Source organism: Martes martes (assembly GCF_963455335.1).
Source record: "Martes martes genome assembly, chromosome: 16".
NCBI lineage: Eukaryota > Metazoa > Chordata > Mammalia > Carnivora > Mustelidae > Martes > Martes martes.
This window is the reverse complement of record NC_137904.1, coordinates 2,068,673-2,090,538: the sequence shown is the minus strand read 5'-3', so window position 1 is coordinate 2,090,538 and position 21,866 is coordinate 2,068,673. Positions and strand designations below refer to the sequence as shown.

The window sequence follows — 21,866 nt, the reverse complement described above, 5'->3', positions numbered from 1 at the left end:
GGCCCTGGCAGTGTTCCTCCGCGCCGACGTAGTCCCTACCTTTCGGACCTCCTCTCGGCCCCTGCTGCCGCTTCTCCTTGGAACCTAAGCGTTGTGTGCGCTGCCCCGGACGGGTGTTTCGTTTCTGCCCCCCTTTCCTTCCGGAGACCCAGCTCCTCCGTTTGGGCACTACTTTGTTTTGGTGTCAGCGGCCGCCTTCGGCGTACCAGCGCGTTTCGTGAATAGCTAGCCTCATCATTGCCTCTGCCTCCCCCATCGCCCCTCCTCTCCTCTCGTTTCCGAAAAGAACTTCGGGAGAACCAAGCCTCCCGTTATAATTAGCAGCTCCTAACCCTTTGGGTCTCTAGCTCGCTGGGGGAAGGTCGGAGTGTGGGTTTTCAGTTATTTTCGGGCATAGCACAAGCCAACCACCTTCGCTACGTCGCTTGCGTAGCCCACAAGTTGGTTCCAAAGCGACTACGCAGGCGGCGTGAAGGGGGCCGTCCGTAGGCGGTGCTACGCCGGCGGCGTCCGGGCCGCTGCGCTAGTGGCGTAACACAGCAGGCGGGGCGGCCCCGGACGGTCGGGGGCGGGGTTGGTGAATAGGGAAGTGGCGCAAGTCCCGGGATCGCTCCGCTGAGTCCGCCCGCGCGTCGCCGCCGTCGCCGCCGCCCCCCGTCCCGGCCCCCCCGGGTTCCCGCAGCCCAGCCCGGTCCAGCCCGGTTCCCGGGAGGATGAAGTTCGTGTATAAAGAGGAGCATCCGTTCGAGAAACGCCGCTCTGAGGGCGAGAAGATCCGAAAGAAATACCCGGACCGGGTTCCGGTGAGGACCGTAGCCAGGGCCGAGGGCGCGGGGCGCTGGCTCTGACGCCACAGCCCGGGGTTGGGGTCTGGCCGCGCAGCGCGGGCATCGGGCTGCCGGGCCGTAGCTGGGTTGGGAGCGGGCCCGAAACTGCTGTGGCTGTGACCCGAGGTTGAACGGAGCGGGGCAGCGGACGAGCTGAGGGTGAGGGGACGTGGCTGGCAAGGGGAGACGCGGGGAGCGGTGTGCGAGGCTGCAGGGAGGTTGACAGCCTGAGCTGCACATGGCCATCCCCCCCTCCTCCCCCCCAGCTAGCTGGGTTCTTGGGGTGGACGCTCTAGTCCGCCCAGACGAGTCATCCGTTCCTGGTTAAGAGAGTTGTTTATTAGGACGCCCTGCTGGGCGATCCTGGATGTTTAGGTGAGTCCGACGCAGTGGGGTCACGATCTCTACTCGAGGCTGCTCCGCGTGTTTCGAGACAAAGGGAAACGAGTCGGGTGGGCTTGGGTGCTCGGAATTTTGTTACGTGAGTTCCTGACAGGTGTAACTGTGTGGCTGTCCCCCCAGTGTTTCCTAATTTTCATCTTCTCTTTATCAGGTGATAGTAGAAAAGGCTCCCAAAGCTCGGATAGGAGACCTGGACAAAAAGAAATACTTGGTGCCTTCTGATCTCACAGGTGCGGTCCTGCCCCGAGGTCCAGGTTTGCTTTCCTGCGGGTGGGAGTGCGGTCTCTGCGGGAAGAGGCTCCGCACGGTGACTGTTGTTTGAGGCCCTTTGGGACCTCTGGGATTTTGTTATACCTTGTCTCTTTGGCAGTTGGTCAGTTCTACTTCTTGATCCGGAAGCGAATTCATCTCCGAGCTGAGGATGCCTTGTTTTTCTTTGTCAACAATGTCATTCCACCCACCAGTGCCACAATGGGTCAGCTATACCAGGTATGGCGACAGGAGGGGTCGAGACTTTGGAGAGGCGCGGGAAGAGCTTGAGGGGAAAAGAGTTTCAGGTCAGCAGTTCTTAGAGGAGCACCTTGTTTAGCTCTCAGTTTTATCTTTGACTTCAAGATTTTGGGGTAGTTCCGGGTTGAAGGTTTGGACAAGTGCAGTAGGAGTAGAGAGGAGGGAGGAAACAGTGAGGCCGAGCTGTGGTTCTGACCCTCCCTCTTCTCCAGTCCCCCTCCCCCAGGGCGTCAGAGAACAGTTGAGATCATCATCTTGCCCAGGACTGCTGCTAGGGCTAATAGGCTTGGCTGCTCAGTCCTGGAGCAAATGAGGGAGTGGGCCAGGGCCCGAGGGTTTGGGGACTCTTCAGAGGAAGGGGCTTTCGAAGAATGGGTCTGGGCAGTGGGTGGTTCAAGTAGCTACAGCTGCGTACCAGCCTTTTCTGCCTCTGCCCCAGGAGCACCACGAAGAAGACTTCTTTCTGTACATCGCCTACAGCGATGAAAGTGTCTACGGTCTGCGAAGCTGCTGCCCCTGAGGTGGGGGGTCTCGTTCTACAAAGAGGTGGCCCCCCTTCCCTGACCTACTCCTCCTCTGGGCTCAACCACCGCCTCCCTTCTTCAGGACCTGCACTTCCTAATATTTGAGGCTCTCCTCCAGCCCTTCTTAGCCGGAGGGCTCCGGGGGAGGTGGCCTCTCGGACCTCTCCTTTCTCCCCTTTCTCTTATCAGCTTTCCCACTCTGCTTTAGACTTCTCGGTTGTCAGTCTCTGTCACCCCCACCCCAGTGACTGTTTTGGTTTCTGTTCCCTTTCTAACTGCCCAAGGGGCTCAGAACCCCAACATTCCCTTCCTTTCACTACCTTCTTTTTTGGGGGTAGATGGAAGGGACTGAAATTGTGGGGGGAAGGTAGGAGGCACATCAATAAAGAGGAAACCACCAAGCTGAACTGGATTTTGCTTTGTGTTGCTTCCCGCCCCCTTTTCCTTTTTTAGTTGTCCTTTGGTGGGAAAGTGGAGGTTGGAGGGAGAGTAATTTGGTTTATTCTGTTGATGTTGAGTTTTTCCTTGAGGGGGGAAAAAGGCGTTTTTGTTGCGATGGAATACTCCGAGTGTCGTTTCGTCAAAGTTAAAGTTTTAGAGACGTCTCTGATGGGTCCCTATGTAAAAAAAATACATGGTTTGGTTTTTTTAATATTGGGTTCCTGGGGAGAAAGTTTGAAGGTACCTGCTTCAGAGAAGTGCATCCAAGTTTGTTACAGCCCTTGGATTAAGGAAGAGGTTATCGTGCGTGGGAACTGCTCAGAGGACTCTGTCCTCGGTTGCATCTCACTTGACCAGACTTCGCGCGGGTGGGTGGAACTCGAGGGAGGGAGAAGACCGGGGAGGAGGGAGCCATTATCATCCGGAGAACTTCATCCCCCAGCAACCACTTCTTCGTCTGGCCGGAAGTGGGGCGGTCCCCCGGTGGGGGGGGGAGAAAAGCCGCAGAATGAGGCAGTATGGTGGCCGAGAGTTCTAATCCCTTCTTTTCCTTCTTTCTTAGTCCCGCCCAGCCTACATTTCCCAGGAACCTGCGCGCGCTCTTCCGCTCTACCCTCTGCTCCCAATCTCCCCGCCACTCCCCGGGGGAGGGGAGCGGTTTAGTGCGCCTGCGCTCTTCCTCGGCTTGCTGGGAACTGAAGTTCCGGAGGCCTATGCGGTCCCCTTTCCGCGGCCGCCGGACGGACTACAAGCCCCTTGATGCATTGCGCGTCGGCGCCCGCGAAGGGAGGGGGGAGAGAGGAGGAGGGAGGGAGGAGGGAGGAGAGAGGAGGAGGAGGGAGCAGGCGGCCGGCGGCGCGGGGGGAGGGGGCCCGGTCCGGGAGTGCGGGAGGCAGGGGTAGAGGGAGGTGGCGGCAGCGGCTAGCGGACTGGAGTCATAACCGGGCCGAGGCAGACACCTCTGTGGAGCGAGGCAGTAGGAGCACCGAGCACCGGAGGCGGCACCGGGATCCCCCGGCTCAGGGGAGGGGGGCGCCGGACCGGGAGGAGGGGAGGGGGCGATGCTGGAAGCCATGGCGGAGCCCAGTCCCGAAGGTGAGCTCTCGACCGGCACGGAGCGCTGAGCCGGTGGGGGGCGGGCGAGGAATCAATTGGCAAACTTGGAGGTCGAGCCCCGGAGCCCAGTGGGGGAGCGCGGGGAGGGGGTCGGGGGCCTGCCCCCGGAGGTGGGAGAGCGACGAGTTGAGGGACCCTGGTGAAAGAGGAGTGGAAGACCGGGCTGGGGGTAGTTGGAGATCAGACGTCGTGAATGTGTGTGGGGGGGTGGGGAGTGGGAGCTGGAGCCCCGGAGCTCGGGGGGTTAGGGGCCGAAAGGGCCTCCAGCACGTTGGGGCCCTGAGGCTGGGAGGCTGGGGGAGTCTGGAAGCCGGAGAGTTGTTGAGGAGGGAGGATGTAGGAGAGGACTGAGTGAGGAGCCCGGTAGTTCGCCGGGGTGGGGGAGTTTGTGGCGGTGGAGCTCCGGGTAGTTGCCGCCGGAGGTGGCCCGGTGATTGTTGGAGGGGTGGGCAGATAGTTGTGGGGAGAAGAGGGGGTCTGGGTATTGTCTGCGGTGGAGAGACCTGTACAGGGCGGGCAGTTGTGGGGAGAGAGCGCTGGGAAGCGAGGCGAGCCGGGTAGTTGTAGGGGCGGTGGGGCGGGGTGCGGGGGGGTTGAGACCGGCGAGTTGCGGGGGGGGGTGTTGGTCGGCGAGGGCTAGAGCCTGGGAGTTGCGGAGGGTGAGGGGGGTAGCGGCGGCAGCAGCGGGGGTTGCCGTAGAGGGAGAGAGTAGCCGGTGGGGGGTGGGGGCTAGAGTTTAGGGGTCCGCAGCCTAGTCACTTGGTGGTGAGTACGGGGGTGGGGGGGGGCGGCGGCCGGAGGGCTCGGAACTGGGCCCGGGGCCCCGGCGGGGAGCCCGAGGAGCTCGAGACGGGGAGGGGCCAAGGCCCCGGATGGGGGCGGAGGGACGGCGAAATTGTGGGGAGCGCGGTATGGGGGGGCAGGTGGGGCCGCGTCCGGGTTAGCGCTCTCTGGTCCGTCCCGGCCGCGGAGTGGCGTTGGATGTGTGTGCCCGTGTGTGTTCAGGGTGGGGGTGAGGGGCGCGCCGGGCCTCGTGCTCGAGTAGAAGGGGCCGGAGGGCGGGGAGCGGTTCGGCGTGGTCATCCTGGACCCCGGGGGCCGGCGGGCTGCGAGCGAGGTCTCGGAGGGCCCCGGGCGGTAGATCGCGACCGCGGAGGAACTCGGGGCCCTGGGCGCGTGTGAAGGACAGGGGCAGGCGGCCGCCCGAGCTCGGTCCGGGGAGCGGTATGGCGGGGTGGGGCGCCAAGAGATCGAGTAGACTGGAGTCTAGAGAAACCGTGAGTTGGGGGGGCGGGGCGCCAGGCCTCCGGTGGGGGGAAGGGGAGCGCTATAGCGAGGCCTGAGAGGGCGCCGCGCCCTGGCTCCGCCCCTCGCAGGGCGGAAGGGGGAGCAGGGGCGGGTCCCGCACAGCTGGGGACCTGCTGGCCTGGCTGGGGGACCTGAGGAAAGCGGGGGGTGGCTTGGGACCTCCGAGATTGAGAGGTGGGGCCTTGACTCAGCTTTTACTGCTTCCACAGATCCACCTCCGACCCTGAAGCCAGAAACTCAGGTGAGCCTTCCCTTCCTTCTGCAGCCTGGGGTTTCGTCCCGATCCCCTCCTTCTGCCCTCTCCCTCGGCCTGCTCCCCTGCCTTTTCTAGATCCTTCACTGCGGGGACTGTGCCTTCGGGAATGCCCCTCCTAAATTCCTTGCGATACAGGTTTCCTTCCTTTCAGCCACCAGAGAAGCGCCGGAGAACAATTGAGGATTTCAACAAATTCTGCAGTTTCGTCTTGGCCTATGCCGGTTACATCCCCCCTAGCAAAGAGGTAGGGAGTGGAGAACGGACACTAGCTTGGGGGAGGCGGTCCTAGATCTTAGAAGGGCGGGGGGCAGAGGGGACTGCGCTACTTTACAGGAGAAGCTTGTCAGATGGGACGGGCAAGAGCCTGGAGATTGGAAACCGGTGGGGGAACTAGTGCCTTGGTGGCTTGAGCAGCAGTGAATGGCCTGGGGGTGTTCGTGGAAGATTCTTCTCAGTGCATTTGAGGAAACAGATAAATAGGGTTCTGGTCTGGGGGGGGACGGTGCTATAAGGCAGGTGGGACTGGGGAGATGGCCAGAAGGTGAGGGCAGAGACAACAGGGAGGTTTTCAAGAGGACATTCTCAGGCGAATTGCAGAGGGGCAGTTCTGAGTGTAGTGATTTTGGGTGGTCTGGGCAGGATATTTCCGGGTAGATCTTGTCTTTGGCTTTTAAGCTGAGTTCATAGAGGGGCTGAGATGCCACGGGGCCACCTACTGACCCTGGTCTCTCCCCTTTTTCAAGGAAAGTGACTGGCCAGCCTCTGGCTCCAGCTCTCCATTGCGCGGTGAGAGTGCGGCAGACAGTGACGGCTGGGACTCGGCCCCCTCAGACCTCCGAACCATCCAGACCTTTGTTAAGAAAGCAAAATCATCCAAGAGAAGGGCGGCTCAATCAGGTCCCACTCAACCAGGACCCCCGAGGTCCACTTTCTCTCGTCTGCAGGCCCCTGACAGCGCAACCCTGCTTGAGAAGATGAAACTCAAGGACTCTCTCTTTGATCTAGATGGGCCCAAAATGGCATCTCCACTGTCCCCCACATCCCTGACACACGCCTCCCGGCCCCCTGCTGCTCTCACCCCGGTACCCCTTTCCCAGGGGGACCTCTCCCAACCTCCTCGAAAGAAGGACCGAAAGAACCGAAAGCTGGGGCCGGGAGGCGGGGCTGGCTTTGGGGTGCTTCGGAGGCCTCGGCCTGCTCCTGGGGATGGGGAAAAGAGGTCTCGAATTAAGAAAAGCAAGAAACGGAAGTTGAAAAAGGCAGATCGGGGGGACAGACTCCCACCTCCTGGGCCTCCCCGGGCCCCCCCCAGTGATACAGACTCTGAAGAGGAGGACGATGAAGAGGAAGAGGAGGAGGAGGAAGACATGGCAGCAGTGGTAGGGGGTGAAGCCCCAGCCCCGGTGCTGCCAACACCCCCCGAGGCTCCTAGGCCCCCTGCCGCAGTGCACCCCGAAGGAGCCCCTCCCACTGACAGCGAGAGCAAGGAAGTGGGCAGCACTGAGACGAGCCAGGATGGAGATGCCAGCTCCAGTGAGGGCGAGATGCGGGTCATGGATGAGGACATCATGGTAGAATCAGGTGAGAGGTCTGCGGAGGCCCAGGGTAGGCTGGGAGGGTGGGCTTGGGCTTGTGGACCCAAGAGCTCGGGCGGGCAGAACACCAACCAGACCTTCTCTCCCCAGGTGATGACTCATGGGACCTGATCACATGTTACTGCCGAAAGCCCTTTGCGGGGCGGCCCATGATTGAGTGCAGCCTGTGTGGGACCTGGATTCACCTCTCCTGTGCTAAGATCAAGAAGACCAATGTCCCCGACTTCTTTTACTGCCAGAAATGCAAGGAACTGCGGCCAGAGGCCCGGCGGGTAGGGGGGCCTCCCAAATCCGGAGAGCCCTGACATCGCCGTCTCCAGGCTGGGACTTCAAATGACAACGTGACTTGGGAACTGAGCCTCAGGGTCCTGGGCCTATCCCCTGGAGCTTGGCTGTGGTCCCACTTCAAGGCAGGAATTTCCAAGGGAGGCTCGTTTGGAAATGAGTGTCTCACGTTCCAACCTTAACCTTTTCTTCCCACCTTGTGGACTTGAACATGGACCCATTACAGTTGGGGGTGGGAGGCTGTCTGGGTCCCTAGACACTTAATTTCTGTCCCTTAGACCTGCTGCCCCTCACTTTCTGGGCCAGGGTTGGAGCTGGGGTGGAATGGGACAGTTGTCTATAAAACTCTAGTGTAAATAGAGCACTCCCCTTCCTCCTCTTTTCTTTTATCTCCCCATTTATTCTACACCGGTTGTATTTTTAATTTTGGACTTCCCCTTTCGGGCAGGGCAGCTCAGAGGTGGAGTACCAACCAGGGTCTGGCCGAGGGAGGAAGGAAAACAGAAAGGTGACGATCCCCTCGCTCACCTCGTGTTTTTAATAATAGCGGCCAGCTGTTTGTACAGACAGCCTGCGTGTTGTAAATAAAGCGGAGTGGGCTCTTTGTGTTTCTAGCCCTCACTGACTGTCCTGCTTAGGAGGGAGGCGGTGGACAGGCCGGCAGGAAGACCGAAGCCCACCTCGAGTCCGAGGGGAACACGACCGGGCTCTGCGCCTCCCCCGGGCACCCCCCAGCCTCGTGGCCGCAGCTGGCTTGCTCCCCCCGCGCCCCCGGCCCAGGAACCCCGTCTCCCCCAGCCCGTGCCCCCAACACGCACGCTGCGGGGGAATCCGCGTTGCTTGGAGCTCCACGCCCGAGCGGGGCAGAGCGGGGGTGGGAGCCGGTGGCCAGCCCCCTAGGGCCGGGGCCAGCTTCGCGGGGGTACCCGGGAGAACGCGGGTGGGGACACATTTGGGGGCGGGGCCGCTGAGGGTTAGGAGACCGTTGCTGAAAGCAACGATCACGTGGCGGGGGCGCGGGGAGGAGTCGGGCTGGTCACGTGACCCGGGAGGAGGTCACGTGACCGGGGCGGGCCGACTCGGGCCACGTGACATGAGGAGAGGTGGGCGGGGTGCTGAAGGGCGCCCGCGACGTCGGTGGCGGTGGCGCGCGGCGGCGGCGGCGGCGGCGGCGGCGGCGGCGGCGGCCCGGTCCGCGGCTTCGGGTCGAGCCTCACGGCCCGCCCCCCCATTCTGTCGGCCGCCACCCCGCTGGGCCCCCGCCCTCTTCCCCTCTGCAGCTCCCCTGCGCCCGGCCGGTGCTGTGGGCGCTCGCGCGGCGGGGTGCGGGTGTGCGCAGGCGCGGCGGGGGCGCTTCGCCCCGCTGGGTGGGCGGCGGAGCCCGGGAGCGCGCGGGCGAGACCATGGCGGGCAGCGGCGCGGGGGGCGGTGGTGTCGGGGAGACGAAGGTGATTTACCACCTGGATGAGGAGGAGACTCCCTACCTGGTGAAGATCCCCGTGCCCGCCGAGCGCATCACCCTCGGCGATTTCAAGAGCGTCCTGCAGCGGCCCGCGGGCGCTAAGTACTTTTTCAAGTCTATGGATCAGGATTTCGGGTGAGCGCGAGGCCTAGGCTGGCACCGACGGGGGCTGTGCTGGGGTGGATGGGGCTCCGTGGTGGGGCCCGGGTCTGCTCCGGGCCTTGCTGGGGTTTGCGGGGCGCCGGTGCAGCAGAGGGCTTTAGGCTGGCGGTAGATGGGGTATCCCAGGACGGGCAAGGTTATGCTTGGACAGATTGGGGCGCACGGAGCCGTAGGACGACGCACCGGGTTATGCCAAACCAGACTGGGGATGATTAGACGATACCGGAATAGGGTGGGGGCACCCTGGTTGATTTGGTGATATTCTGGGTGGCTCGGTGCCTTCGGAGCAGTGCTGTAGCACACGGGCTCTGGGGGGGCTACGGAATCCGCTGATGTAGACTGAACCGTGTCGGGATAACCTGGGATGTTCTGGGGTCTACTACAGCAGGCGGGATTGTCTGGGGACGTTCTGGGCCCTGTTAGCGCAGAGGATGGTGTATGGGGATGGTCTAGCCTGCTTTGGAGCAGACCGGGCTCTCCTGGAAAAACTTCCGCCGTTCTGATCTCTACCGGGTTGGATTGGTTGATCCGAATTTCTGCTGCGGCCTAATTTCTATGGAGACAGTCTGTAGAGGAGCAGCCAGCCCTATTGGGATAATCTGGTCTGCATTGGTGCAGACGGCTTCATGAGGGGACACTCTAGGGTGTTGCTAAAACATATTGCTCTGTTCTGGGGTAATTTGGGTCATTTTGGGGTAGATTAGGACTTTAATAAATGCACTTATAGCTTTTGAGCTGAGCCCCCCAGGTAGCCCGCCTCAGCCCTTGAAGGCAGGCTGGATTAGACCGGGACAGTCCAGGTTTGAGGATAGCAGAACAGAGTGGCCTCTACTGAAAAGATTGCTGGACATTGGGAAAGCGGGACTGTCTTGGGAATTACGTGGGAGTTAGATCAAGGTTTTTCTGTTTGTTAGCGGCATAATCCGGGAAATGGACACAGGTAGCGGAAAAGGTTAGTCCAGGTAAGCGATGCGCAGTGATTTTTTGGTGAGTTGTAATTGTGACTAGTATCGAGCTGACTAGTCTGTAAATGAGGTCACACAGAGTGGAATAATTTGTCAGGCTAGGTTATGCCGAGACTGGGTCCTGTGGCAAAGAGTACTGTGTTATGGTAACACAGAGGTGGTCGTGGTTGGGGCTGAGTTGCCCCATTGATAACAAATGGGTTTAAGTCATCACATATCCAGGCTCCCGGAACCATATTAGGCTAAAGGGTTAATCAGACAGGTTGTCCTAATTTGGAGGCAAAGATGTGTGTGTATGAGGGAGTGAGTCTCTTCAGGGCGGGGAGTTGCGTAGTTCATATGTTTACTCAACAGATAGCTGGTCATGCTCACCAAGCATCAGGTTCCTTGCTGTGTGACCGGGCTACAGTGCTGAACAGAACAGGCGTCCAGCATTGCCCGTGGTGGTTGAAAGAAGGGACAAGTGCCGTCCATCCCCGGGAACCTGTGGGAGAGATGACCCCAAGGCTGGGCTTCTTAGTGTAGAATTCTGTGCTAGATGAGTCACAGGGGAATGGGAAGCCGGGCTTCACCTGTCCTTGGAAGGGCTCAGCCTGGCGAGGAAGTACCAGTGTTCCGTGCAACGGGTATTTTTACGTGGGGAAAGGTAGTGGCACATTTGGATGGCCTTCTGGGAGTGAGATGGGGAAAACTAAGGAAAGTAGGAGACTACGGATCTCAGACCCAAGGCTTCGCGGACGGCGTGTGAGGAGCAGGCTGGAGGTTGGGGGACGTGCACACAGGGCTCCTAAGGTTAAACATACATTTGGGGCAGCTGTGGTTAGCAGAGAGGATGGGCCGGCCTTTGACATTGGAGCGAGAGGTTTGAATTAGATCCGAGGAAATCTTTGGAACCGCGTCAAAACCTGAGGATGGGTTGGGGAGAGGGGGAGGAAGAAGGGGGTGAATTTGGAGACTCCCCAGGTGTGAGCAAAGAAGTATTTCGGCGTCCGGGACAAGGACTTGGTCAGGCTGCGGGAAAGTCAATGTCCTTGATCTGGACGAGGAATCGGGAGGAGCCTTGAATGGGTGTGCACGTGGGGGGCCCTAGGCCGTTCTCAGTGGCCTTTATGCTGTGTCTCGGCAGAGTGGTGAAGGAGGAGATTTCGGATGACAACGCCCGCCTTCCGTGCTTCAATGGAAGGGTGGTGTCCTGGGTGAGCGCCCCGTCCCTCCCACTTTGCCAGGCTCCTCTGAGCCTCGCCTGCTGCCTGCCCCCTGCCCCGGAGCTGCAGGCCCTGGCTCCTTGCTGCCTCACCCGCCTGGAGAGCCAGCCGGAGCTCCTTACCACCTCCTGGAGCTTCTACTGCTTGCTCCTGCCTTTTCTGGGCCTTTCACTGGCCCTGTGCTTGCTCAGACCTGGTCCTGTCCCCCAGTCCCTTCCCTTTCTCTCATCTCGGATGCCTGCCTTCCTGGTTGAGCCAGTTTTTGTCGTGGCATCTCTCCAGCTAGTGTCGTCAGATAACCCCCAACCCGAGATGGCTCCCCCGGCCCACGAGCCCCGGACAGAACTGGCTCCGCCCCCCGCACCGTTACCCCCTGTGCCTCCGGAGAGGACCAGTGGCATTGGTGACTCCAGGCCTCCGTCCTTCCAGTGAGTCTTTGGGATTCTTGAGTCCGGGGGAAGGAGGTGAGGGGGTGCCTCAAGCACCCCTCGCTGGGGAGAAGTTGAAGACGTGAAGGCCTGTCCCCCTGATGCATCTCTGCCCACCCAGCCCCAATGTGTCCAGCAGCCGGGAAAACCTGGAGCCTGAGACAGAAACAGAGTCGGTTGTGTCTCTGCGGCGGGAACGGCCTCGCAGGAGAGACAGCAGTGAGCATGGCGGTGAGGGGGGCAGGCCCCGAGGGTCGGGTCCACAGGGAGCTGGGTAGGCCTGGGTTTGGGCTTGAGCTGTGATGAAGGTAAGCGGCGTGAGGCCTGGGATCCTGAGGTTCCTGATCGCACGCAGCGGGGGGCCACAGGCCCAGTGGCCCCTCACGGCTGGAGCGCCACCTGGCTGGGTACGAGAGCTCCTCCACCCTGATGACCAGCGAGCTGGAGAGCACCAGCCTGGGGGACTCCGACGAGGAGGACACCATGAGCAGGTATGCCCCCTGCCCCCCCTCTTCCCACGTCCCCGCCGCGCTTCCCATCTCTCTGCCTTGCCCCCCGACGGCCTCTGCCCGCGAGCCCCCGTTGCCAACCTCCTGACAGGTTCAGCAGCTCCACGGAGCAGAGCAGTGCCTCCCGCCTCCTCAAGCGCCACCGGCGGCGGAGGAAACAGCGGCCACCCCGCCTGGAGAGGGTGAGGGGGTGCTCCCGGGGCCGCTGGGCCTTGGAGAAGCAGGGGCCCTGGCTTAGGGGGCACGGGAACACAGGAAGTGAGACTCCGGGGTGGGTCCGTGGGCCACTGGAGGCAGCCCTGCTCCTTCCCCGCGTCCCCCGCAGGCCGCCTCCTTCAGCAGCGTCACCGACTCCACGATGTCTCTCAACATCATCACGGTCACCCTGAACATGGGTACGCGGGGGTGCAGGGCGCTGGGCTAGGGGGGCACGTGCCGGGCGGGCTTCCCCTCATCACATGCGCCACCTCTGCAGAGAAGTACAACTTCCTGGGCATCTCCATTGTGGGCCAGAGCAACGAGCGGGGCGACGGCGGCATCTACATCGGCTCCATCATGAAGGGTGGTGCCGTGGCGGCCGACGGACGCATCGAGCCGGGGGACATGCTGCTGCAGGTGGGGCGCGCGGCGGCTGTGGGGTGTCGGCTGTGGGTGGTGGGGTGGCTGCCAGGGGCACCTCTGAGCCCGCGGCCCGGTTTCCAGGTGAACGACATGAACTTTGAGAACATGAGCAACGATGACGCGGTGCGGGTGCTGCGGGACATCGTGCACAAGCCAGGGTAAGCCGCTGGCCCACGGGGAGCAGGGGCAGCACCGCGGACCCTGACGAACACCCACGGGGCAAGGGGGTGCCTGTGTGACCCCCACCCAGATTGGGAGCTCGGGGCCCGCAAAGCCCTCCAAGGGCCCCCTGCTGGTTCTCCCTTGGAGGGGGGCGATGCTGCCCTGCCTTGGTCTGTCTGCTCTGGGTCCACGCACACGGTCTCAGCCCCGTGTGCGCCTGCGTGTGTGTACACGTGTCTGTGCCCGTCCTTAAAGGGCAGGGCTCAGCCTCCTGCCTCCTGGACGGGCTCCCCAGGGCCCCGGGCCGCGTGTGCTTTCTCGCGTGTGTCAGCAGTGTTTCCATTGGTGTCCGTGTCAGTGGGTCCTCTACACTGGGGCCTCCCCACCTCAGCCCTGCAGCCCAGCCCCATCTGTGGCTGCCACCCTGCACCACCCCTGCATGACTGCTGCTCCCTTCCCCACAGCCCCATCGTGCTGACGGTGGCCAAGTGCTGGGATCCCTCTCCCCAGGCCTACTTTACTCTTCCTCGAAGTGAGTGCTGCACGGGCAGGAGACGGGGGAGCTGGGGTCGGGCCTGCAGGCAAGGGGAAGGGGTGGAGGAGGGGGGAGGGCCGGGGCAGGGGTGGGATGGGAGCAGCGTGGAAACGTCATCACGGGGATCTTCTCTGTCGCAGACGAGCCCATCCAGCCCATTGACCCCGCTGCCTGGGTGTCCCACTCCGCTGCGCTGACGGGCACCTTCCCAGCCTATCCGGGCTCTTCGTCCATGAGCACCATGACATCGGGCTCCTCCCTGCCTGAGGGTGAGCCCCCAGCCCACTTCACACCCCCGCACCCCGCCCTGGAAGGCCTCTTGCTGGTGCTGTGGCCCGCCGCACCTCGGCCATGGGCCCTACCTCTGACCCCTCGTTTCTCCTCGGACAGGCTGCGAGGGCCGGGGTCTCTCTGTCCACACAGACATGGCGTCTGTGACCAAGGCCATGGCAGCCCCGGAGTCTGGGCTGGAAGTTCGGGACCGCATGTGGCTCAAGATCACCATCCCTAACGCCTTTCTTGGTACGGCTAGGTCCTGGACAGGCGGGGGCGGGCCCCGCTGCGGACAGCCCGGCAGGGGGGCAAGGCGGGAGGGCGGGTAGGAGAACCTGAGCTGCTCTGCTCTGGGCGCCCCCAGGCTCCGATGTGGTCGACTGGCTCTACCACCACGTGGAAGGCTTCCCCGAGCGGCGGGAGGCCCGCAAGTACGCCAGCGGGCTGCTCAAGGCCGGCCTCATCCGACACACCGTGAACAAGATCACCTTCTCCGAGCAGTGCTATTACGTTTTCGGGGATCTCAGCGGTGGCTGCGAGAGCTGTGAGTTCCTCTGTTCCGGCCCCCAGAGCGGGGCTCCAGCCACACCCCTAGTCCAGAAGCCAGCCAGGGCCGCCGTGGACAGTTGCGCAGCATGTGTCCTGCGTGAGGCCGTGCCCTGGCTGACGACACCCAGCCGTGTTCTGTGGGCGAGCTTGCGCTGGGCCTGGGGCTGGGGGCGGGCCGGGTCTTCCTGAGTCGCACGAGAGCGTGTGGGACTGGTGGCCCTGGGCGAGCTCTACCCTGACCGTGGTGGCGCTCGTCTTCGTCCCCCTCGTGGATTGGATGGTTCTGGGGAAACTGCTTCTCTCAAAGCAGTGATTCCCAGTCTCCTGTCCTTGCTTCTCAGATCTCGTCAACCTGTCCCTGAATGACAACGATGGCTCCAGTGGGGCGTCGGACCAGGACACCTTGGCTCCTCTGCCTGGGGCCACCCCCTGGCCCCTGCTGCCTACTTTCTCCTACCAGTACCCGGCCCCGCACCCATACAGCCCCCAGCCGCCGCCCTACCATGAGCTCTCGTCCTACACCTACGGGGGCGGCAGTGCCAGCAGCCAACACAGCGAGGGTAAGTCAACTGTCCCATGCCAGCACCGCCAGAGCCTGGGGACAGCCCTGGGGGACCAGGGAGGAGAGGCTGGGGCAGGGGCTGGGGAGGCCAAGGGATGCTAGGCCCGGGCTCAGGTGGCCTCATCTCCTCCACCCCCACAGGGAGCCGGAGCAGTGGGTCAACGCGAAGCGACGGGGGGGCAGGGCGTACAGGGAGGCCGGAGGAGCGGGCCCCTGAGTCCAAGTCCGGCAGTGGCAGTGAGTCCGAGCCCTCCAGCCGCGGGGGCAGCCTCCGGCGGGGCGGGGATCCTAGCGGGGCTGATGGGGGCCCTCCGCCTTCCAGAGGCTCGTCGGGGGGTGCTCCCAATCTCCGAGCCCAGCCTGGGCTCCATCCCTACGCGCCGCCCCCGGGGACAGCCCTCCCCTACAACCCCATGATGGTGGTCGTGATGCCCCCGCTACCACCCCCCATCCCTCCAGCCGTGCAGCCCCCGGGGGCCCCTCCGGTCAGAGACCTGGGCTCTGTGCCCCCCGAACTGACAGCGAGCCGCCAAAGCTTCCACATGGCCATGGGCAACCCCAGTGAGTTCTTTGTGGACGTCATGTAGAGCGCACAGCAGGGGCCAACTCCCTCGGCCCGTCTGGTCCGTGTTTGGTGCTTCTGCCCATCCCGTGCCCACCACGGGGTTTGCCACTGTGACTCTCACCAGCAGTGCCTGGTCCCTCCCCTGCTCTTGGGGGTGTACAAGGGACCTTTGGTTATTTTTAGCTTTACTGTTTTTATAAGTCTGGGGGGGGTGAAATAGACTTTCATATTTTTGAACTATTTTTTTAGTAGACATTTCCCTTTTTATATGAAGAATCCTTGTCTCCCGGGCCCCTTCTAACCCCAGAATGTGACCTCCTGCTCTGCCCACCCTGTCAGCTCTGTCCTGTGCAGGGCGGGGGCCGGGCAGCGGTACCCTGGGAGGAGGACGGGGCGGGCACCCCAGCCGGCAGTCAGACGAAGCTGGGGTGCTGGTGCTGGGGCCCACGTAGCTGCTTCTGTTACTCTATTTATTTAGTCACTTGTATAAAACCAAATAAAGCAATAGGGGCAAACTCTCGCTGCCTCTGGCTCCTTTCTTTGGGAGGGAGGCAGGTAGCGAGGGAGAGACGAGACACCGCGGCAGAGAGTGACTTGTCAGAAGCTTTACTTGAGAGGCCGCACGTGGGCCTCCGAGCAGCAGGGCCCCAGGGCCAGGCCCTCTTTAAGGCAGACCCAGAGCTCCGGGCAGGGAGCTGGGCGTGAGAGAAGGCATGTGCCAGGCCAGGCCCCAGCGGGGAGCGGTCAGAAGCCGAGGGGGTTGCTGGTGACCATGCCGCCTCGCTCCACCAAGGCCTTGGAGATGCTCTTGAAGTTTCGGAAGAGCTCCTGCTGCTGCGGGTCAGACTGCAGCGCGCTCATGCTCTCCCGGACGCGGGCTGCCGCCTGCGGACGGTGACGAGGGGTTGAGGCCCAGGCCTTGCGCGCCCCACCCCCCCGCCGCTAGCCCTTGGTAACCCGAATCTCACCTCGATGCACCAGCTGTCACAGAGCATCTTCTCGTGCTGGGCTGTAGGGTGGCCCTCGCTCAGGGATCTTGAGGCCCTGGTGCGAAGCAGGAAGGGACAATGACCCTGGGCCGCGAGCCCGCCCCCCGTGCCTCCCCCGCCTCCCGGGCCGCTGCCTCACCGGGACAGGACTACCACCATGGCGTAGAGGTCGATGGCGCTGTCTGCCAGGCGCTGCAGGACCAGCTGTTCATCTGTTAGGTAGGGCGCTCAGGGTCAGCGGGTGAAAACCGGGGGGGGGGGGCAGGGAACGTGGGAGGGGGAGCGGGGCTCACTCACTGACAATCCCCTTTTTGTGTTTTATCAGCTTGGCCTCCACCACGCTGGCGAACTGCTCCAGGGCCTGCACCGTCTGCACAGAGAGGGACGGCGCCAGCGCTCAAGGGGCCCAGCTGCATCAGCCCCCCCCCCCCCCGATTGCCGTCCCCCCACCAGCTGCTTACCAGCTCTCCGCTCCGATTCAGCTCCGGGTGGACGAGGCCACTGAGACTCAGGCCACTGCCCAGCCCCGCCCGCCTTCAAGGAACGGGGAGAGTGACAGGTTAGTCACCACGCCCCATCCTGGCCCCTGCCCCAGCTGGCCCAAGCTTACCTCCTGAGCTGTTTGCCCGCCTCTCCTAGCAGGAGGCCCGCGTTCCCAAAGGGGTTTTTTAGAGCATTGCCAAGTCCAGAAAGTTCCTTCCCTTTGTCCTGTGTGGGAAGAGGCTCCAACAGTCAGGACATGCTCTCCTCTCCACCTCCGCGGCACCCCCCCCCCACCCCGTTCCGTCTTACCATACAGCCCTGCAGAGCCACAAACAGCCGGAGAATGTCGTTAGTCCCCTCGAAGATCCGGAAAATGCGCAGATCGCGGAGAACACGCTCTACCCCAGGTTCCTGCCGCAGGGGAAGCCAGAGCCCCGGCCTCACTGAGCGGCCCCGTCCACCCCTCCTGTCCCCTCGTGGCCACCCCAGGCACGGCGCGTGTCCGTACCTTCATGAAGCCCATGCCGCCCATGATCTGGATGCACTCGTCCGTCACCTTCCAGGCCGCCTCCTGGGGACCGAGAGCCACGTAAGATCGTCTTGGAACCCAGCTCCCACCCTGGGCTCTCCCACCCTGTAGGCCAGGGACCTCACCGAGCCGAAGATTTTACTGATGGCGGCCTCGATCTGGAAATCCGTGGCTCCCTGGTCCATGTTGGCGCTCACCATGTAAGCCATGGACTGAGGTGGCGCGGTTGGGACGCGGGAAGGAAAAAGGCAGCGTCAGGCTCACCCCGATCACCCAAAGGCCCCCAGACCAGGTCTGCCCTAGCTCCTGGCGGCCCCTGCCTTCACCTCCTAGCTCCCCCCGGGGGGCACAGGGAAGCCCTTGTTCCCCTGAGCCGGCTCCGCTGAAGCGTCTAGGCACTGGACTTCTTTGGAAGGGGTGCAGAGTTACGGGTAGGGGTGCAGGGGGAGTCCACTTGAGGGACCTCTGGCAGAAGGGCCCGGCTTTCCCCCTCCTGCAGCGGCTGAGCTGACTATGCCTCCCCGCATCCCCTAGGGCATTGGTGTAAAGCTGGAGACCCACTGCCCCAGGTGCTGCTGGGGGTTGTAGTCCGACCCGACTGGGAGGAAGGCCGCGGGGCTCTGGGGGGAGGCGGGGGGCGGGCCCTCACCTCCGTCACGTACTGCAGCATAGCCATCCGGGCCAGCTTCTCCTGGATCAGCCCAAAGTTGTGAATCTTCTCCCCAAACTGGGTACGATTAGTAGCATGGTCCACCTGGAAGAGGGCACGTGCGTGGCCGTGTGGCTCTGGAGTGTCCCTCTGCTGGGAGAGGGGCGCGGTGGGGCTGGGAGGGGAGGGCGGGCCTGGGGGATGGGGTGACTCTGCGTCAGGCTGGCTGACTCGGGGAGGGCACTCACCGCCTTAGCAATGACGCCCCTCATGGTGCCCGCAAGGGCTGCGGCCATGCCGAACCTTCCATTGTTGAGGATGTGCATGGCGACCTTGAAGCCGCCCCCCACCTCGCCCAGCACGTTCTCTGCCGGCACCCGTACTCCGTCAAAGTACACCTCTGCCGTGTTCGAGGCCTTGATGCCCATCTTCTTCTCGGGGGGCCCGCTGCGACAGGGCAGGGTATAGAAGCAGACGTGGGCTCAAGAGGTTGCGGGGGGCGGGCAGGGGGTGGGGCTTTGGTAGGAGCCCGGGAGGCCTGGCAGCTGCACGTGGGGGAGAGGGTGTAGGCAGTAGAGCCTGCAGGCCCGACGGCGAGGACACCTGGTTCTCTAGCATTCCAGATGCTGAGCTCACTAGTTGCAGGAGCCAAAAGCCTTATATTAGTTCCGTGGAGCTTAACCCCAGAGGGAACGTGCTGTCCAGCCCAGGCGCTTTGGGTCTCGCGCATGTCCCCAGGATCCCCGGGGTAACCTGTAATCCCGGACTGCAGTGCTGTGCCCCCCCCACCCCCCGGGCTCCGCGTCTGTCTTCTCCCCACACCCACTCACTGGGTGACGCCGCCGAAGCCCCGCTCCACCACAAACGCTGTGATCTTCTCCTTCACGGCCCCCGTGGCTGCGTCTGTGACTGGGGTCTTGGCAAAGACCGTGAACACATCCGCCAGGCCCCCATTACTATGGAAAAATGAGGGGCAGTCAGGGTGCGGGGGACGGAGCAGTGGGGCCTGAAACTGGGGAGAGGAGGAGACAAACGGGGGGCGGGCGGAGAAGGGGAAGATTGCCTGATCCAAATCTTGCTTCCGTTGAGGGTATAATATTTTCCGCAGGGGCTGGGCACAGCAGAAGTTCGGATGGAAGCCGCGTCAGACCCGCTGGAGGGCTCGGTTAGACAGAAAGCCGCTATGGTCTCTCCTGTCGGAGAGAGCGTGCCTTTAAACTGGGTCCTGTGGGCATCAGAGGCCGCACACTGCCCCCACCGTGCCCGCAGGCAGCTCCCTCAGTGTTTCTGGCCACGGTCCCCTTCTTGTTTCCGACCAGCACACTGATGTCTTCCCAGAATCCCCTCCAGCTGACACACCGGCTATGCGGTTACCTCCAAGCCACCAGCCTAATTTGTACCAAGCTCAGGACACCCCCCGTCTCTGGACTCCTGGGGCTGCCTTACCAGATGCTAGTTTGGGGAGGTACTTTTCTTTCTGGGCCTTTGTGCCAAAGAGCAGGATGCCTTTGAAGCCGATGCTCTGATGGGCCCCCAGGGTGATGCCCACGCCAAGGTCGTGCGTGCCAACGATCTCCACCAAGCGGGCGTACTGCGGGGGTAAAGCAGGCATCCAGGGCTACTGCTGGCTGTGTGGGGGCCTTAGCAGGAAAGTGTGGACAACAGGGCAGGGACTGACCTGCGCATCCCCCTACAGTGACTGCAGAGAAGGACACTCATAGGGAAGCTTTCTAGCCCCATGTCAGTCCCGCTGCACCGGGACTTGTGAACCTAGATGAGGTCCATGGGCCCAAGGGACTACATATAGTTCACCGTTTTCTTTGGAAGCGTACATGCCGGAAAGTTTTTGTTTGGAACAGTGTGTATGGACTGGCACAGTCACCATCCCAGAGGCCCCAGGGGCAGTTACTGCACAAACCTAAACCCTGGGTCAGGTGTGAAAAGAGCTTTAACCCGTGAGTTGGAGGAAATAGAGGTGCCGGCGGAGGGTGGTGCTGGTGTAGGGCGGAGGCTTTCTCACCTGGGTGTTGCAAAGGCCCACACCACCCAGCTCGCTGGGCACTTGCAGACCAAAGGCCCCCAGCTCCTTGAGGCCCTGCATGGTGGTCTCCTCCACCTCCTCCATCATGTCATTCTTGGCAGCGTCGTTCACCTCCTGGAGAAGACCCGGGAGGCTACATCCAGACTCTTTAAGCTGCTCCACACCTCTCCCACGCCATCAGGGACCAAAGCCCTGTTTCCCCACGGCAGTCATTCCTCACCTCAAAGAAACGAGACACAGGCCCCACCAGCTCTTTGAGAAACTGTGTCTGGTCCTCGTTGAGCACTGCAGGGGATGGGGAACAGGCTGGTCAGGTCACCCAGGTCACGGAGGGACGCTGCCCTGCCCCACCTAGCTCTGCCGAGCCCTTACCAGACGGGTAAGGGAACACCTGGTCGGTGGTGAGCTGTCCCTTGAACATCCCCACAGCGAAGGACTTCGATTCCTGTGCAGGGAGAAGAGGGTTTCAGGCAGCTGTCGGCGGGGCGGGTGAGCCCCTGATTTAGCTCCTCCCGGCCTGGAGGCCACATACCGCCTTGGCCTGGTTCTCCCTGGTCGAGGCCTCGGGGGGGAGGGAATCTGACTTCTCCAGAACGGCCTGGGGAGAGGTTGCAGTTAGCGAGGCCGGGGAAGGGGCTTCTGGAGAGCCACGGGGAAGGGCTGGGTGCTGGCGGAGAGAGGGTGCGGCGACCTTTCCCCTAGTTCCATCACCAGGGCACCCTGGCCTGCCCTTTCCCCTACTTTCGGCGCCAGGCCGGGCGGCAGGTGCCCGGGACGCGGAGGGAGACCCCTGCCGGCGGTGGGGAAGGGGCAGCCGAGGCGGAGCCCCCACTCCCACGCCGCGCGCCCCAGCCCGCCGTCACTCACCTGAGCGGCCCCACTGGCGTAGGGTCGGCGGGCCGGCCCGGGCGGGGGCTGCCCCAGGAGCGCACTGGGACGCGAGCTGTGGGGACAGGGGGCTCAGTCCTGGCCCGGTCCCCCGACCCGCTGCCACCACCCCCGGCCCGTGCCTCCCGTCCGACACGCACCTTCCGGCCCCCAACCTCCGCAGCAGCTGCCCCACGCTCGGGGCCATCCGAGTCGCCTGCATCTCCGAACCGCTCCGGCCGCCGCCGACACAAGCGCGGACCTACCGCCGTCGTCCCGTCTGCCAAAGTCTGGCTGTCTCCCTCCGGTCTTGACTCACCGTCCACAATGCTCCGGGAGGCGGGTGGGCGGGGCTTCCGGTCGCCCGGGCATGCTGGGAGGTGTAGTTCCGGAGCGCCCCCCAGCCCCTGCATTCTGGTTGACCTAGGGCGATCTCCAAACGTCCCCGTCTCCCCCAGACGCCAGTCCGAACCAAAGTGTAGCCCTCGGAGAGGGTGATGGGATAGGCTGGGGCGGAAGAGGGAGGAGCTTAGGCGACCGCAGCCTGAGGGATGGAGGCTAGACCAGAAGGAGGACTTCCAGGTGGCGTTGGCAGGAAGATGGGAAGAAAGAAGTTAAGACAGATGCCAGAGGCAGAGAAGGGAAAGGCGACCCTTTGGGGTCCCTTGTGGAATCCATCACCATCAACACGAAAAGGAGGGACATGGTGGGGCGGGGGGAACCAAGTATATTGTCCTGAGACGTGGGAGGTGTCACTGACTTTGGAAACAGCTGAATTTTGACAGTAGGACCCTCCCCGATCCCGCAAATTCAGTGCCTCGCCTTTAGAGGCTCTGAGATTCCCCAGCGTCTCTCCCTTCCCTGGTTCCTTCCTGAGACCATGTGTTCAGGCTAGATCTCTGACACTGGATTTTTCCCAGCCCCAGATGACCTGTAGGCCGTCTGGTCCCTTCCACTCCACACACACACACCTACTTCTCTAGCCCCAGGCCAAGGAATCCCAGGTGATTTGTATCTCCGCCCTGCCACCCACTGGGGACACACTC

The 21,866-nt window shown here is 62.7% G+C and overlaps 4 protein-coding genes across 7 annotated transcripts; 3 read left to right on the top strand and 1 right to left on the bottom strand.

Annotated features, from left to right (window-relative positions):
• Positions 1 to 584: 584 nt before the first annotated feature.
• GABARAP (GABA type A receptor-associated protein) lies at positions 585 to 2,675 on the top strand. 2 transcript variants are annotated; one of them, XM_080827506.1, is made up of 5 exons: positions 585 to 803; positions 1,381 to 1,459; positions 1,600 to 1,718; positions 2,179 to 2,257; positions 2,297 to 2,675. In XM_080827506.1, the coding sequence occupies exons 1-5, from the start codon at positions 714 to 716 to the stop codon at positions 2,359 to 2,361; spliced, it is 432 nt and encodes a 143-aa protein (XP_080683632.1). In that variant the 5' UTR covers positions 585 to 713; the 3' UTR covers positions 2,362 to 2,675. The 2 variants fall into 2 exon arrangements, with proteins under 2 accessions (XP_080683632.1, XP_080683633.1); XM_080827507.1 differs by having other exon boundaries at positions 2,179 to 2,394.
• Positions 2,676 to 3,558: 883 nt separating this feature from the next.
• Positions 3,559 to 7,868, top strand: PHF23 (PHD finger protein 23). 2 transcript variants are annotated; one of them, XM_080826471.1, is made up of 5 exons: positions 3,559 to 3,799; positions 5,338 to 5,369; positions 5,520 to 5,628; positions 6,128 to 6,965; positions 7,070 to 7,868. In XM_080826471.1, the coding sequence occupies exons 4-5, from the start codon at positions 6,359 to 6,361 to the stop codon at positions 7,282 to 7,284; spliced, it is 822 nt and encodes a 273-aa protein (XP_080682597.1). In that variant the 5' UTR covers positions 3,559 to 3,799; positions 5,338 to 5,369; positions 5,520 to 5,628; positions 6,128 to 6,358; the 3' UTR covers positions 7,285 to 7,868. The 2 variants fall into 2 exon arrangements, with proteins under 2 accessions (XP_080682597.1, XP_080682596.1); XM_080826470.1 differs by having other exon boundaries at positions 3,586 to 3,799; positions 5,536 to 5,628.
• A 579-nt stretch (positions 7,869 to 8,447) lies between these two features.
• Positions 8,448 to 15,783, top strand: DVL2 (dishevelled segment polarity protein 2). Of its 2 annotated transcripts, none has more exons than XM_080826846.1 (15): positions 8,448 to 8,861; positions 10,980 to 11,049; positions 11,341 to 11,486; positions 11,608 to 11,717; positions 11,842 to 11,977; positions 12,087 to 12,177; positions 12,321 to 12,390; positions 12,471 to 12,610; positions 12,698 to 12,774; positions 13,243 to 13,310; positions 13,454 to 13,582; positions 13,704 to 13,835; positions 13,951 to 14,130; positions 14,477 to 14,695; positions 14,839 to 15,783. In XM_080826846.1, exons 1-15 carry the CDS (start codon positions 8,668 to 8,670, stop codon positions 15,282 to 15,284), a joined length of 2,208 nt encoding a protein of 735 aa, XP_080682972.1. In that variant the 5' UTR covers positions 8,448 to 8,667; the 3' UTR covers positions 15,285 to 15,783. The 2 variants fall into 2 exon arrangements, with proteins under 2 accessions (XP_080682972.1, XP_080682971.1); XM_080826845.1 differs by having other exon boundaries at positions 8,528 to 8,861; positions 11,608 to 11,705.
• A 69-nt stretch (positions 15,784 to 15,852) lies between these two features.
• ACADVL (acyl-CoA dehydrogenase very long chain) lies at positions 15,853 to 21,149 on the bottom strand. Its single transcript, XM_080826847.1, has 20 exons — positions 20,982 to 21,149; positions 20,821 to 20,896; positions 20,486 to 20,551; positions 20,326 to 20,398; positions 20,174 to 20,238; positions 19,933 to 20,067; positions 19,359 to 19,503; positions 18,976 to 19,105; positions 18,743 to 18,868; positions 18,161 to 18,359; positions 17,913 to 18,017; positions 17,389 to 17,475; positions 17,243 to 17,305; positions 17,044 to 17,145; positions 16,862 to 16,959; positions 16,713 to 16,785; positions 16,549 to 16,621; positions 16,391 to 16,463; positions 16,231 to 16,306; positions 15,853 to 16,147 (listed from the first exon to the last, which is right to left on the bottom strand). The coding sequence occupies exons 1-20, from the start codon at positions 21,041 to 21,043 to the stop codon at positions 16,007 to 16,009; spliced, it is 1,968 nt and encodes a 655-aa protein (XP_080682973.1). The 5' UTR covers positions 21,044 to 21,149; the 3' UTR covers positions 15,853 to 16,006.
• Between the last annotated feature and the right edge of the window lie 717 nt (positions 21,150 to 21,866).